This window comes from Crassostrea angulata, chromosome 7 (genome assembly GCF_025612915.1).
Source record: "Crassostrea angulata isolate pt1a10 chromosome 7, ASM2561291v2, whole genome shotgun sequence".
Lineage (NCBI taxonomy): Eukaryota > Metazoa > Mollusca > Bivalvia > Ostreida > Ostreidae > Magallana > Magallana angulata.
In genome coordinates this window covers 49,374,186-49,390,405 of record NC_069117.1, presented here as the reverse complement: position 1 = coordinate 49,390,405, position 16,220 = coordinate 49,374,186, and the positions used below count along the sequence as shown (strand labels likewise).

Sequence of the window (16,220 nt, the reverse complement as noted above, 5' to 3'; positions counted from 1 at the left end):
ACTTATTTTATATGACTTTAACATTCTACATTATAAGTATTCTTTTCCTTTTTAAAACACATTAAAAAATCATATCTATTTTGAAATGAGGTTTGGACAAGCCAGACATTTCACCAATTGGCCATGTCTAGCTTATTTGGTAAATGGACAAGTCAATTTCCACAAACATTGTACATGTACCAAGATCTAACAAGCTACCTTAGATTGGTGTGAATATGAGTGCAAATGATCCTTGAAAAACTTGCATATGCTAAAATTTACTTTATATTAGGATACTTGATATCATTTATAAAGTAAAAAAAAAAGTTGTTTTCTATAGATTTACATTTTTTTAGATCAGGCAAGAAAAAAATGCAATCAGATATGTTATATTTATTTTGTTAGCAACTTGTATGATGGGCAATTATCTTAGTATTCAGCTCTGCCAGATCCATATTATTCTGATAAATATATATATTTATTTCCGTCTCAGTTTTTAAAATTGTTTTCACAAAAGCTTTTAATTTTTTACCAAGAAATGAAATGAACAAAAACCAGTTGATACTGTATGTAAGTTACTGAAATCTATCTATGTATCTATACAAAACAAAACTTGATTTTTAGAGATCTTGTACAATTTCAAGGTTGCAGGTGATTTCATGCACCAAGTAATACTGACTGTATATCATATGAATTAAATAAAATATTTTATTTCCAAAGATCAGCTGCATGGCCTCATTTTCTTCCTATGATATGTGTATATCAATATCTTTGTATTTCAAAGTCATTTGCTGTACACAAGTACATAGTCTGTTATTTTGTGTTTTGTTCACTTTACTCTCTAGGATGAAAAGATCTTTGAATAGGTATATGTACTGTTTTTGTTGAAAAATGTTCTGTGTACCATGGACGCAAATCTCTAAAGTATACTGTATTGAATAGTTTTCAGTTCATGACAGCTGCATAAATAAAGCTAAAAATATTACAAAATAGGACGTGTGCAACTTGTCAGTAGATATATAAACACCTATTTCCTCCCACAATACAAACCCAAATATTTACGAACAATACAGTAAGCATTCCGACAGAGCCTGTTTCTCCATGCTGGCTTCGGCTCTTTGCATGTATACATGACCAACAACCTTTGGGCAAAACAGCTATTCTCTGTGCTTGATATACACTTCATTTCTCAAATCCACTCTGCAATGTTATTTAAAGCCTTGGGGGGATTACAGACCCTGTAAGATCTGCAGAGCTGGGGATTAGCCTGTCTGGTGCGGGGTGGGTGACCTGTGTCCAGGTTCTACAGCAGGGGGGATTAGACCTACCTATGTTGACTTTGTACACCGTGATTGGCTGCTTTTTCTCCACACCCCCTGATATGCTAAATCCAAAACCTTTGGTCGTGTTGTGGGGCTTCTGTAGGTTGATTTTTATATTCTTCTCCGTGAAATCCTGAAAAATAACAAATTTTCGGTGACAATGATAGAGATGGCATTTGCAGATGCCCCCTGGAAATAGGTGATAAAGTTTGTGTTTTGGGTTACACAAAACTCTGTTTATGCTCTAGACTAAGTTCTAAAGATTCTGCTACACTACCTAAATTCTTGTAACAATATTACAGATACCTGAAAAATTCCTATCCATTAAGTATCATGGTTTCAAGGCTATTTAGAATACAGATGCATAGTGAAATAAACATTCTCATTTAAGATTTAAAGAGGAATAACTAAGATGGTAAAAAAATTGAGATCATTACATTCTAAGATATATTAACTTCTTATTAGCAGTACATTAAAAAATTATAGAAAAAGAAAAAAAAGATGACACTTGTACTTTTTTTATTGTATTTTCTTCAATATATACTGTAAAGACTTTGAAATGGAAACATTGCACGCCAATAAAAGAATAAAAGAGCAACTTGTTCAAACCAAGCTGCCAGTGAAAAACAAAAACATGCGTAAAAAACTGTAATCCTTCCACATGAAAATCAAGCAAATGAAGTCCTAAAATAGTGCTTTGTAATAGTTGTGCATGTTAAATAATGCATTTTCAACTACCATTGATGTTTGAATTGACATCATCTGATGTTTAATAGATAGGAAACAAACACATGGTATGCATAATAGCAGCCCATTAAGCATTATTTATTGTCCTCAAGTTCAAAACACTTCCAATCAATACATTCCATTCTAATGAAGGCTACCTGCATTTGATAATTTGCCATAGAGTGAGAAAGCGAATGCTTGTCTTTAGAGTTTTAAAGTAATTAGTTATAAATGCTAATGTAGCAGTTTTTATTTTACAACATCAAAGTGCACTAATATAAAAGTATTCCAAATGTGTTGGTAATGTTCTATTTTGCTATGTCTCATATCAAATATAATGTGACATAAGAAAATAAGAGTAAACTCATAAGAATTACTGTTAATAATACATTACATGTATTAAATTTATTGCATCAGACACATAGACCTTTCTTATAAATTAAAACATGAACTGCATGATCATTGTAATAACTATCAACAGCAATATCCATAAAAACAACATGTTTAAATATCAAGGACTTTTTTAATACTTAGCGTCCTCATGCCCATTTCCTCCTTATTCTTTAACACAATCCTCCATCCAAAGAAATATACCCTCACACCCACTCTTAAAAGTATAAATCCTTACTCTTGTGCATATTTTCTGGCCCTTACATCAAATTCCTTTCATTACCCAAAATACCATCATCCTACTTTATGACCCAAACCATGTTTTTTTTTACTTGGAGTCTCATAATCAGTTGCTTCTAAATTAAATGGTTCCTTAGCAGAATATGGAATTCCATTATGTTATAATACATGCAATTATTGCAAAAATTGGCGTGGGAAAGCAGCTGCTTACAGGTAAGACTTTTTATTGGTTTGTGGTGGCAGTAATGTGCACAGAGAGAGAGAGAGAGAGAGAGAGAGAGAGAGGATGGGAAAGAAAGAAAAAATTGGAGGGTGATTCTGATTTGAAAAAATGCACGTAAGTGTGCAAATCCCTTTTTACCTTTGCTGGGTGTGATTTTGCCCGCGGTCGGTCGGAGAGCCTGACGGGAGGGGCATCAACAGACTCATTCTTCTCTCGTTCCTGCCACTTTGAGCGAGTGCGACCAGCCTCAACACTGAACTCAAACTTTTTCTTTGGTTTTTCATAATCCACTTCTTCTTTCTTCTCAAAACTTTTTAATATGTTGCTAATTTTGTTCACAGATGAAGATTTGTTATCATCACTCTTTTTGGCAGTTGACCTGTCTGGCTTTGACTGTGTTTTCCAGGAAGAATCACTATTTAAGGATTTTGAACTATCCGACACTTTTCCTCTATTGAATTTGTCATCGTGAGTGTTTCTTGGAGCACTAGTTTGTTCTGCCACCGATTTTTCCTCCTGTTTGTCATCAGTACTTTCCTTTTCATTATTTTCATTGTCATCATCTTTTGCCCAGTCTGCTATTTCCTTCACTTCATAACTTGGTTTTTCACTTCCCACGGAATTCTGTAGAGAAAATAGTATCAATATTATTAAGGTTCATAGTCATAAGAAAATTAAAAAAAAATTCAATTTAAAGTTTTTGAATTACTGGGTACATAACATGCACTCAAAACTACATTATTTCAAAATATATAAATTATGACCATCGAAAGGGTCAACAAATTCATTATCATTCACCAAGATAAAGGGGTCAAACAAAGCACTTACTGCTCTGTTTTTGTGAGAGAGGCGCTGTTGTAGCCTGATAGATGGCGCTGTCTCCTGTCGGACCAGTTCTTTCTTTTGCACGGTCTCTTCTACAGGGTCTGACTTCTTGGGACCTAAAAAGTCATCATCGTCATCGAGCGGATAAAAATTCAACGTCCCTGTGCTCATTCGTTTTTTCCTGAAAAAAAGAAATGCATAGCACTGTGTAACGATTATAATTAACATCTTGGTGTAAAAAGAACCCAATAAACTGTCAAACTTCATGATTTAGAACCCCAATGGACTATTAGGAAAACACTTCAAGATATCCCAAGGTTAAGGATAAACATGCGTAAAGAAAAACTGGTTGGGACTTACAAATATATGATTATCAAAATATTATTTTTATTTGAGATACTGAAGTTTAAAAATATTTTCAAAAAAATTACCATGGTAGAAAAAAAAAATTCATCAAGAAAATTGATAGTGCTTTATACCTGTCTGCCATCATTTCTCCGTAAGTTTTCGGCTTCTTCTTATCTTCCTCCTCCTGCCCGACGGAGTCTACTTCCTCCACTCTCTGGTAGGCTGCTGCGGACGCTCTCCGCCGCCGGTGTTTCCAACTGCTAAGGTTCTGTAAGGTACAAAAGGAAATCAATCAGACACAATCACCGCATTCCTGACTTACCAATTGCTGACCAGAGGTAAGGAAGAAATGTATCAATCTCACTCGACATCTGATAAACATGCAGAAATGAAGGAATAAACCAAGAGTACACTATATAAATATGTTGTAATATTGATATGAACAAGCTGTTATAAGATATATAACAATATTGTGTAAAGGAAGGTATGGAGCAGGTTCTATACATTGGATTTTCCTGAAAATTAATTGCAGAAAATGTGACGTGAATTCTTTTACTTCAGGTTCCCATGTTAGAAGAGAAATATGGTTAATTAAGGAGCATTTATTTGACAATACTGTACTTTTTTTTTTACCAGCAAAGGTACACCAAAGCATGATGAATTTTTAACCATTGTTATCATGAACTTAAAAATATTCAAATTGGTTTGCAATTGAGTATACCTAAGTCCCACCAATTCTGCTTTTTTCATAACATTAAAGAAATTTTATAAAGTGTGTAAACATGCTATTAGTACATGTACATACAATATCTTACAGTTTTCTATGAAAAAAAAAAAGACAAAATGACAAGGTTGATGAATGCTGTTAATGAGATATGAGCTCTCCATCTAAATCTAAGCTACAATACTCCAGAAGGTGAAGGAAAAAAAAGTAACGTTGGATTAGTACGAATGAAGTGGGAAAACTCACTGATTGCCAATCTCCAAGGTCATCTGCTGTCTGGAAAGTGAAGGTCAAGGTCATGTTAGACAGGATACATCATCTACACACACAAAGTAGCACACTACAGCTAGGTCAAGCTCAAGGTCACTAGCTTCACAAGCTGTTGCCAAAGCCACACATGCCAAATATTGTCTCATACCCAGAATATTTCAATTCCACATGCAATATCTCTTTCAATCATCTTAGAAAATATTCTTCATTATTTATTTACTGATAAGCTCTCTGTTGAAGCTATAACTTACAATTCAAAGCTCTGATTTCTTTATCATCTATTAAAAGCTTCCTTAAAAAATAGCCTCTCTCCTCCTTTTCATATTTAAGTGAAATTCTTTGATAATTTTTCATCATATTACATGCAATGTGAATATAAAAGTTATTTTATTTCTTGCATTTTTAACTTTTATTGTAATTGATTAAATGCAAGTAAATTAATATCTGACATCAGTATATTATAATTACATTATTGCAAATAAATTATTAAAAAAACTACAACAAAATTAATATATTAAGTAGTTATTTTGGTATATATTGTTCACTATTAACCTATACCAGTACATGTACGAGGATTGTAACAGTTCACATGAGGTTACTATGAATCATAGTTTACTGGTGCAATAGTAATATTTTAGGTGACGAATAATAATAACTATATAGAGGGTGACACCTACTTCCTGTTCATCGCTGTGAGCTCCCGACTAGCAAACAACAAACAGCTCATAAAACAAGCATGGATTTAAAACTAGCTAGCAATTAAATCATTTTCAAAGCACAAATTTCCAAAAGCACAGTTTGCAATAATTTGATGTCTTTTGAAACCCAGACCACTTGCAAAATAAAATTTACTGAAATTTTCACAAACAAATATTTAAGACTTTAGTAAATATATCAACGTTAATTATACTTGATGGAGCAACTTACTTACAAGTTTTGAAATCTCATATTCATATAGCATTTCAAAACCCTGATTTTCTTGCATAGATGGGTATCATTTTAAGCAAAATAAAAAAACAAGAGGAAGACTAGCTTAGGCAGAAAAATGGAAGCTTTCACATCTAATAATTAACATACGCTATCATGTATGTCAAAATATTTACACTCTGTGGTCATTTGAGCTATCTTTTCTTACCGATTGCCAGTCAACATCTTCTTTCTCTGGAATGACCACTCTGGACAGCCTGGTTTCTTTGGCAGCCTCTATCTGTTCCTGGGCTATCTTTGCGAGAACGTCAGCTGGCTTGGACTTCACAAACTGAAGTGGATCCACAGTGGAAGAACTGACCTTTCTCTGAGTTTTCAGTGTCCGTGTTGGAATATCCACACTGGCACTGTCAGAGGACTGACGCGAGTGGTTGCCCAAGTAACTACTGCTGTCCATACTGTCAGTAGATGAACCACGGCGGTGGTGGTTAGAGTTTGAGTTACCATGATCGTCCACATTGATACCGTGTGAGGTGGCAGAGAAATGGTAGCCACCACTTGTGTTCAAAGAACCTGCACTGTTGTATCTCCTCATTTTACTATTCACAGAGCTTGGCATGCTTTCATCTTCCAAGTCCAGACTAGGGGCAGATTCCTTAGAGACAAAAGAATCACAAGAACTGTCCCTGATGTGTTTGTTTTCTAGAGAGTCGTCATTGCTCACGCGGGAGTTGGTCTCATGTGAGCTGTAGGCACTAGAGGTCTGGTCTGAGGAGTCAACTGAATCATTCCTGGGTCGTTCTTTGGGGAGGAGGTCTTTACCGCTGTAGCGAACAATGGCAGAGAATGCCGACTGATCTAGGTGAGGGCCGCTGAAAGACTGAGAAACACTTCTACCCAGCCAGAAAATGGTAATGGCCACCTGTAATAGCAAAAACATACAAACAGAATAATCCCATAATCCTCTGTAATGCCTATTTCTAAAACATTCATTGATGAATTGCGGTAGACTTGGTTACTTTTACAAGTTCAATGTTCCTAATTGGCAGTTGGAGAACACAAAACATAAATATACATACAGACCACCAGACTAATCAATCCACAAAAGCTTCTGCATTCACTACCTTTCTAATCAATTTCACTGGAATGCACACCTTTCAAGTTCAAAGTTTAGGACCTCCTTATATCCAATCGGAGTCAACCTCTCTGAAACTCTGTTTGGTTTGTCTTTACATAGATTTGGGGACTACATATAATCTAAAGAAGTCAAAATGGGACTGAATAAACTGACAAAAAAACCTAAAAAATTCCAAACATTGAAAAATGCCAACTTAATCTGTTTAAACTCCTTCAATAAAGTCTTGTCCTACATATGATCCATACGAGCGATTTTTAAATTCTCTAAGAATCTGGTTTAGAAAAGAAGTGTAGAGAGATTAATGTAATAACTAACAGAGGGATATGACAAGACTTCTAAATTTTTTTCACAATCTACCGGCCAGGCATGACATTCCCTAAGCCCAGAACAAATAAAACATTCAATCACTAGAACGGCATATATAATCTTACATATAGGCAGAACAAATGTATAATTAATCAACTCAAGTGTGATGTGAAGCAGACCACAAAACAAAGCTCATTACCATATAAAAACACTCAGTTAACACTTCTGTCTTTTGGTAGCATATTGGACAGAAGCACAATCAGGAAATAATGGAGGACATTTACATGTAATCTGTGTCGCTTACGAAAGTTGATAAAATTCGCCTTAACTGGTAATCTAATTGAAGAGGTGAAAACCGCAATGCTTACATTCCATTCTCTAATACCTTCTGTAACTCACGTGGCAGAACATTGATAATTAAACAAAAAGTTTTAGATAATTTTAAACATGTATTATGACACATTAATGAACACAAAAGTTTTACATTTGTTGAGCAGTTGTTAAAAATAATGAAACTTTAACAATCTGGCCTTTTTGTTCAATGCTCTTTGATTAAGAAAGGTATCAACACAAAATCAAAACAAAATAATGTAATGTTGTGTATAAGACGGTAAGTAAAAGTATGTATACTAGCCCTGCCTACCCACCAATGGTCCAGTCTTGAATGTGGTAGATAAAAACAAGGGGAGAAAGTTAAACGGATCACAATCCTAAAATACTTTCCCTAATTTCGCAGAACATTACGTAGGAGATAGGTGGATGGAAGCTCCACCCTGCCAGAAACGACAAAATCAATACTTCTACAGACACTACGTCATTCTCACCTATACAAATATTCAGGTGTACACAGGTGTAACTACACTACCTGTATTGCAGTGTTTCGGGGACCATATGCACAAATTGGATTCAATTGAACAGGCTGTGACATAGCAGCCTTGCACATCGTTGCATCATAAATTAACGAACTGCATTCCCCACCCTCTTTTATTGAAAGATACTCCATCAAAATTATTTGTGAAGCGCATTGTTGGAATTTTTTCCTGGTATTTATTATTTTATATGGCCTATTTTACCTGTTAACATCAGCTTTTACTTTATCAAACTAAATTTGAGTTATTCAATGCCAACTTTGAATAATTAATAATAATAAGCATAATTCTACATTTACTACATAATTCCAATTCATAAGTTACTAAATCAAGAATAATGAACAATTAAGTTGTAACCACACTATAATTCATCAATTGACTATGGTATTAGCACTGGAAAGTACTAGTATCTGAGACGGTATAATCAATGTAAAAGTCCAAGATTTCTTGAAATTTAAATCATACATGAAATTAATGGTAAGTATGGTAAATGAATGTACATAATTGATAACAATGGGTAAGATATTGGTTACTGTACTTTGAATGAATATAACATGTCCCATGTCAGAAAGTTTTAATTTTGGAACTACCATATATATATGGTAATTTTCGCAATTATCTAACTTTCATTTTTTTTTCGATCACTTTTAAATTGCAAATTATTGAATAGGCAGATATGATATCCTGTATTATTTTCTATAAGAAATTTTTCAAATCACAAAAAAACTGACACAAATTTATAATCTTACTCCATTCACCTATTTTCGCAAATTTTGCAAAACCCGAAAAAAAACCCCGGATACATATGGTATTTGTTCACATAAACTTTGGATTTTATGTCAAAAACTCAAATCTAAAAAGAGCAATAATTGATGAATTGATCATTTTCTAATGTACAAGGTCAAGGGATAGACCACTCCAGTCTGCCAATAAACAAATATTTTTTTTTGTTTTGCCTCGGACTAGAATGTCGCGAAGTCATTGGATGAAACGCGTCACGTGGCTGCCTTACAAATTTCTTTAAAAGGCAAGCGTCAAAATTTATAGGGCAACATGGCGGACGTAACGTTATTTGAACTGATTTTCTACACAAACGTTTGTTTACATATCAAACTTTAGGTCCTCGACAAAACAAAACACTTATTAGGTGTTTTACTGACTGTTTAAAGAAATTTGTGGGGTCGGTAAAGTCCATAGAAGGCGAGCCTTCTATGGACTTTACCGACCCCACAAATTTCTTTAAACAGTCAGTAACAAACCTAATAAGTAATAATATACATCTCCCTTTTTCCTATATTTCTATGACATGCAGCTACACAATATTACCGGGGGTACTATAGTTTTGTAAAATAACCCCCACATCAATTTGAAATGTTTGATGCACTTAGTATGAAGAAAACACAACACCTTAAGGAAGATATAACAACAAATTGAACTTTAGGTGGCTAAGATGAAACAAATTTTGATTATATATCAGAACAAAATATTGCAGATTATAAGTTATTGTCAGATAAATTATACTCATGGTTGCCATATTTATATTAAAGGTTGGGGGTAAAGGCTTTGGCAATGAAGAGGAACATACACTGTATATGCTTTAAATATGCTACAGTAAAACTGGGTTATATTGAAGTCCAAGGGACCAATGGATCTACTTCGTTATATCCGTTATTCGTTATATCCATGTAACGAATTCGTAATAAAAACTATAACAAATTCACTATATACATGTTTTCTTTAACTAGACTATAGGTTTTGCTAATTGAGGCTTAGAAAGAAAATACATTCTTTTGATATCTAAAAAAAATAGGATTGTAAATTGAAGAATTTATGCGAAAATAAATTAATTCAAACTATTATGATAAATGGTAGTGCAAACTGTTTTAACTGTAAACAAATTTGTTATAAAAGTATTAATTAAATTTCGTTATTCTTCACATCTATGGCACTCGAAATCAGTTCGCTATATCCGTAAATTCGTTACATCTGAATTCGTTATAAACGTAAAATTTTTCAAAGATTTCTTAAGAAATTTACCGGGGACTCAAAAAACTTCGCAATATCCGAGAATTCACTATATCAGTGTTCGTACTTAATGAGTTTTACTGTATAAATATGCTTCATTTTAGAAATATATAGTCTAAACATGGTGTACTACTAAAGGGCTCTGAATTCAAATTCTTTCATCTAAAAGATAAGTTGCTCAATCTCTTAATTTTTTGTTTGGAATGACACTGGAAGAGATAATTAATGAGAACATATCCAAATACCGTTCATTACGTGTCATTGTTCTTATTTACTGGTGCATCATATCCCTCCCAGACAAATCACAACAGATTCTATGCTGGACTCTGACGGAAGACACATGGTTTTACATAACACACCGACACAAAACTGTAGAGGGCCCACTGAGAAAAATGAATTAGGCCCCCCAAAAGGTACAACATGATAAATATATTTCATTGCATCATTAATAACTTTTAACAAATGACAGCATGCCTAAATACCTTCTTATTATCGTACACAGGTAAACATTTGTTTTTCCAAATTTATTTGTTGACCGAATGACAATGTCCAACTGAATTTCAGGAATCTGCACACATTGTGCTATAGTTAAATTATGAATCACTGAGGCTTAGCTAACAAAGTAAAAGGACGGGGACAAATACACTTATCAAACGGTTACATAATGAATATTTAACTCTCTATGTCACAGAATGTCATTAGCCTCCGGGAACATCTTTATGTGAACCATGTTTAGTGAGGGGGATTACACCATGTCATTATTAGTTATTGATTTCCATAATGAATTAGTCCAGCTTGTTGTAGGGAGTAATTCTATGACTGCTCATGCCGGGCACACTGGGTGCGCTCAATATAAATTCTATAATCAGGTTTTATCTAAGGGACGCTCCACAGCATATGGTACAGAGAGAGAGAGAGCAACATGTCAACTAAAAAGCTTCCGTTTGTTTGCGGAATTCGGTCTTTCAAAACGAACAAAACAAATAAACTTACGTTCAAAGATCTTCTATCAACTTCCTGTTTCAAGTTATCCGAGCTAGAATGAAAATAAGAAAAAAAACAAAATCAGATTAAATATTCACTAGGCAAAAAACAAAATCATTCGTTGTCTTCTGAATAGCCACAGATTTCCTAATTATATCTGTCTGGTTAAGGTATGCATGAATTACTAACATTGACAACCCTAAGAGAAGCGTTACATGCTCGCTTGGCAGGTAATGATGCCGTCTGATGACATCAAACGTTAGATTTTATGTCCAACCAACACTTAAAACACTTCTACAGGTCGTCACGAAAGAGCAGATGGCCAATACACAACAGTTCGAAAAATGTTTAAATTCTCTCCAAAGTCAACCTATTGTCAACGGAAATAATAATAGACAAAAGCCTGACATTGAATTTCACACCAAATGGCACATTTACAATACCATTGATGTTCAATGCATTCAGTTCTGGAATGCACATGCCCAATGGACCTTGTCCTGACCCGCCTGACCTCACAGGGTTAATAAGACTACCTACTACTGCAAACTGTCAGTTGTACTTTCTGACAAGTCCAAACATAGGGATATTGCCTTTATATTTCTGGTTGAATGCAATTATTCTCGGTATTTGTAAATTCAAAACACAGGTGTACACACTGGATTTGAATAAACAAACCCCATGTAAGCTATTATGAAATTTAAATAAAAAAATTCACTAATCCTCTACCTGCCTCGAAAGTTTCAACACATTAAATATCCCTTAAATTATAATCTTTCTTTATCCACACGCCACATTCGATCCCTTTCACTTCCTTACAAATCGTTATTAAGATTCATTTGCGGAACCTGCAGATCATGACAATGCTCAATCAGATTTCAATGTTTGCAAATACCTAAATAAATCATAATAACGAATCCATCACAAATAGAAACCACAAGGAAAAAATTTCACCCAAGGAGTTCCATATAAAGCCTGGGTTATACCTGATATTATCTTGCAGTCAGCACTTAAAGCCAAAATACAGCACTCTACGAGTCAAAAACACACTGAAATCAAGAAAAACTTCACAATCGACAGCAAAAATGATTGCATGTTAACAGAGCAAACTGCAAATCAACATAAAAAAAGGTAGCCCAATTACGAGGCCAGCGATAGAGTGGTCTGTCACTTATTACAGTGGAAACATACCTGGGCAGGTAAAGTTATCATTGCAGATAAATCTCCAAAATACTGTCGTAGAATACAATAACAACTGTTATCGCCAGGAATGTGGCCATGCCGGTATGAGGCTGTAATCTTGTATGTTGATAGCGAGGTCACAAGTCAATTCACAAAGGTTATCAGCTTGAAATAAACACTTCTTCAACTTAATTTTTAAAAAATTTCTTTTTACAGAAATTACTTCTTTTTTTCTTCCTTATTTTCTTTGATCTTGCCCATAGCAAAGGGAAGGTGACTTGCAAATATTTAGGTATTTTTTAATGATTTATGATAGAAATACTGTTACAGTCTTCTCAAACTTGGGGCTTTGATACTCTTGCCATGCCTTCAGCTTCAAAGACCTGACTTGTACCCATAGTTCTAATTAAAAACTTAAAAGAAGCGGTGCAGTGGTGTCAGTGACATTGGTTTGTCTTCTAGGACTTTAAAATAGACCTCTGTTCTATGTAGTACATGCATTAGAACTTGATAGGGTCTAGAAAAAAAGAGCACTGCACAAAGAGAATTCTAAAAGACCTCGGCTCTCTTACAATTGGTTCTTGGCAGAAGTGCTGTCTGTGGTTTTCAAAAAATATGAATTATTATAAAATGACATTGTTGTTCTCATAAAAGACGGCCATCATGCCATTGAATTTCAATACGGTGGAATCCTCTCTGACAACGCCTACTATTACCCCTACGTATATTATGCCTACATTCAAAAGCTTATCATAGGTCAACCTTTTCAAAACAAATTTCTGATGTTTCATCAAATATACATCTGTACCCCCTGGATTGATTTACAAAATTGCTGTCTTATAGCCACTTTACTGATAGACTGTATATGTAATATACATTTGTACTGAAATAGCCGGTTCCTTATTTGATCAAAACGATACAGAGTTAAAGTGAAATTTGTATACTTCAATGTTAATTTTATCAAATCAACAACCTGCAGTACATATTAACAATGATTTATTTGATAAAAAAAAATCTAAAAAGGAAACTCAATAACTGATATGACAATTTCCCTGTCTCTAGGGTTCAGTAATAATATGTATAACAAACCATAAAAGAATCTACAACCTTATTTGGTAATGCAAATTCACTCGCAATCAACAAAGATGTCAGCGTGTCATATTTAGACATCTCCCGTTACTGTCTTTGTTTGGCTTTAGAGAGGGATATTAGTATTGAAATTAAGCCAGGCCTCACTACATACCTTCAAATATTGATTTTCCAGCAACTGGACAAGTTTTCAAGTCTACAGTCCTGCGATAGAGTGTAGGCACAAAAGATTACGCAATCTTGATGTTAAATACCTTGAGAAACGGATTATTATTCCCTGTCCTCACCAAAATATGGATTAGAAATATATTTCAATGTATATTTACAAGCGCTCATCCAGAAGTGTGTGCACCAATGAGTCAACCACACAGTATTTCAAATGCTGAAATGCATAAGAAATGTTTAAAGGTAAAAGATTACGTGGTCGACCTTAAAACACATAATGGTTTATTTCTTCACTACAAACTGGATAGACCACTGTAACTCATAATAATATCATCAATATACCTGGCTGGGGCTCCATGCGGGGAAATCATTTAATTTACACCTAACAAAAAAATCAATTGGGGCATCTTTTCTGTAGTGTAAATTGCATTAGTCAAACAAGCCCGACACAAATTAAAAATTGTTTTTTTTATATGAATCTGATGTAAATTTAATCAGTTTATCAGTAATTTATCCCCTTCCAATGAATACCCAAGCCATAAACATTAAGGAGCAAAGGACAAGGCAATACTTATTCTTGCTCCTAATATTTTGTCTACAAAGCAGATTTAATATTAAGAGATTGTACACAGATGAATACATTTTGATGAAATAATTTCCCACAAATTTAAAGACTTCTGAGCATAAAACTTGCTGGAATAGAACAATTATTTTTTTTTATAGAAAATGACGATAAATAGTACACTACAAATTAGCGTTATGGATAGTGTCTTGTGTTCCTTTCCAACAGAGGCAATATGTTGCTCATTTTGACTATTCTCAAATAGATAGCTAAATATTTAATTAACAAGCTATTGTTCATCGCAAGTTGACCAGATGAAAAAAGGTAGACAGAGAATGAATGGTAGGGCTAACACGACAAAGGTATGTATGATATTTCCTGTCGGGCTGTATACATGCAGCAAGAGACGTTTGTCACTGACATAAAACACGGACAACCCCTGGTGAACTACGCACAGAGATGATGTCCACGTCTCTATTCCTGGTGTAAAGAAAAAAATAACATTTGCCTGTTCAGGTGACATGGGTAATTGCTTTGCTGCAGCTAAAACCTTTGTCATTTGTGCTGTTCAGCAGAGCTACTCTGCTGCTTGCTGCTATCATGGTACAAAGTGTTTGCAATCTTTAGTTGTCCAGTGTACATCTTTATTTCTGCTCTTAACTTATATAGTAATCATGGCATGGAAAAGTACCGGTAACTAAATCTTGCCAGTTAAGCTGCTTGCTAAGTAATTGCTAAAACTGCAGCTCCCTTACCAACTGTGCTGTTAAGTGCTACTGTGCTGATTGCATCTGAGCACAAAATGCTAGCAATCTATTGTTTCTATGAACTATGAGAGAGAAGCTAACCACAATGTCAATATGCTAAAAGTCTGGAGATCATTTTATTTGCATACATATCTGTAGATTTCACTGAAGAGCTTTTAAGAAAATGAGTTGTCTATTAAAGTTGTCTTTTGTGATAAGATAAACATGTTGCCGCTTCTAATGATACATACAACACGCTGGATATGGGACTTGCAGTCGACTACCTGTGTCCTTTTGACTTAACCTTTGGAGAGACTTTGCCAGCATGCTAATAGATAAGTTACACCAAGCAGAAAATTATGTGACAATTTCTAAACAGAAAATACACATCTCTCCCTATATGGGACTGTCTCTGATCAAAATGATATGTCTCCTGGGATGATTAACTTGTTGATACGAGAATCTGACTCTCCGATTTATTTCGCTGGTTTCAGACGGCTGAATGGCGGCAAACATGCCGATATCTTTAATAACCTGTTTATGTGCAAGAGGTGTTATAATTGTTTACTCATATTTTCACATGACTGAAGTCATTTAGACCTCAGAAATAAGAGACTGTTGAGAATACAAAGGCATGCCCATTGCTTCATTAGACAAAAACCTCCAGGACAATACATCTAATAGAAAACTATTCTTTTTGCCATTGTAATCGCTTCATTTAAAAAAGAATCCTAGTGTCTAAATTTGACAAACTATGTCTTCCATGGTTCAATAATTCTTGTGAAAGTAATTTGTTCCATAAATCTGAAGTTGACACAGAGATGAGGGTGATAGAATTTTTATCTCCCTGTCAGATGAGTGTTTATAGCCTAACTACAGTAAGTTGACCACTGACTCCATTATAACCACAAAATCACAACTCTGTATCCAATACATTAGTCTTACATTAAGCAAATGTCTGAATTGATATTAAACTACCTATAAAAAGAATGATTTGTTTAATCTAGACACATAGCTGCTTTCAAACCTGCCTTTTTGTTGACCTCAGCCTTACGGCAATGTAAACACGCTTGCCAAATGACCAGCCCTTGACAGTGACCAAACCACATAATATCATATACCAACTAATCTGTTAGTTTCCATTCCTAGAAATTGGGTTTTTATTTTGCTTCTAGATATTCCT

At 34.4% G+C, this 16,220-nt stretch overlaps 1 protein-coding gene across 3 annotated transcripts in view; it reads right to left on the bottom strand.

Moving 5' to 3' along the window:
* LOC128191777 (LIM and calponin homology domains-containing protein 1-like) overlaps positions 1–16,220 on the bottom strand; it is a 38,651-nt gene that overhangs the window by 10,816 nt on the left and 11,615 nt on the right. For 2 of the 3 annotated variants that reach the window (XM_052864071.1, XM_052864072.1), the window contains exons 5-11: positions 11,306–11,348; positions 6,183–6,896; positions 5,024–5,053; positions 4,185–4,321; positions 3,709–3,886; positions 3,019–3,504; positions 1,308–1,434 (exon numbers count right to left, since the gene is read on the bottom strand). In XM_052864071.1, the coding sequence (XP_052720031.1) occupies positions 1,308–1,434; positions 3,019–3,504; positions 3,709–3,886; positions 4,185–4,321; positions 5,024–5,053; positions 6,183–6,896; positions 11,306–11,348 (1,715 nt within the window). The remainder of the gene's footprint in view (positions 1–1,307; positions 1,435–3,018; positions 3,505–3,708; positions 3,887–4,184; positions 4,322–5,023; positions 5,054–6,182; positions 6,897–11,305; positions 11,349–16,220) is intronic. The other variant, XM_052864073.1, reaches the window with a different exon arrangement.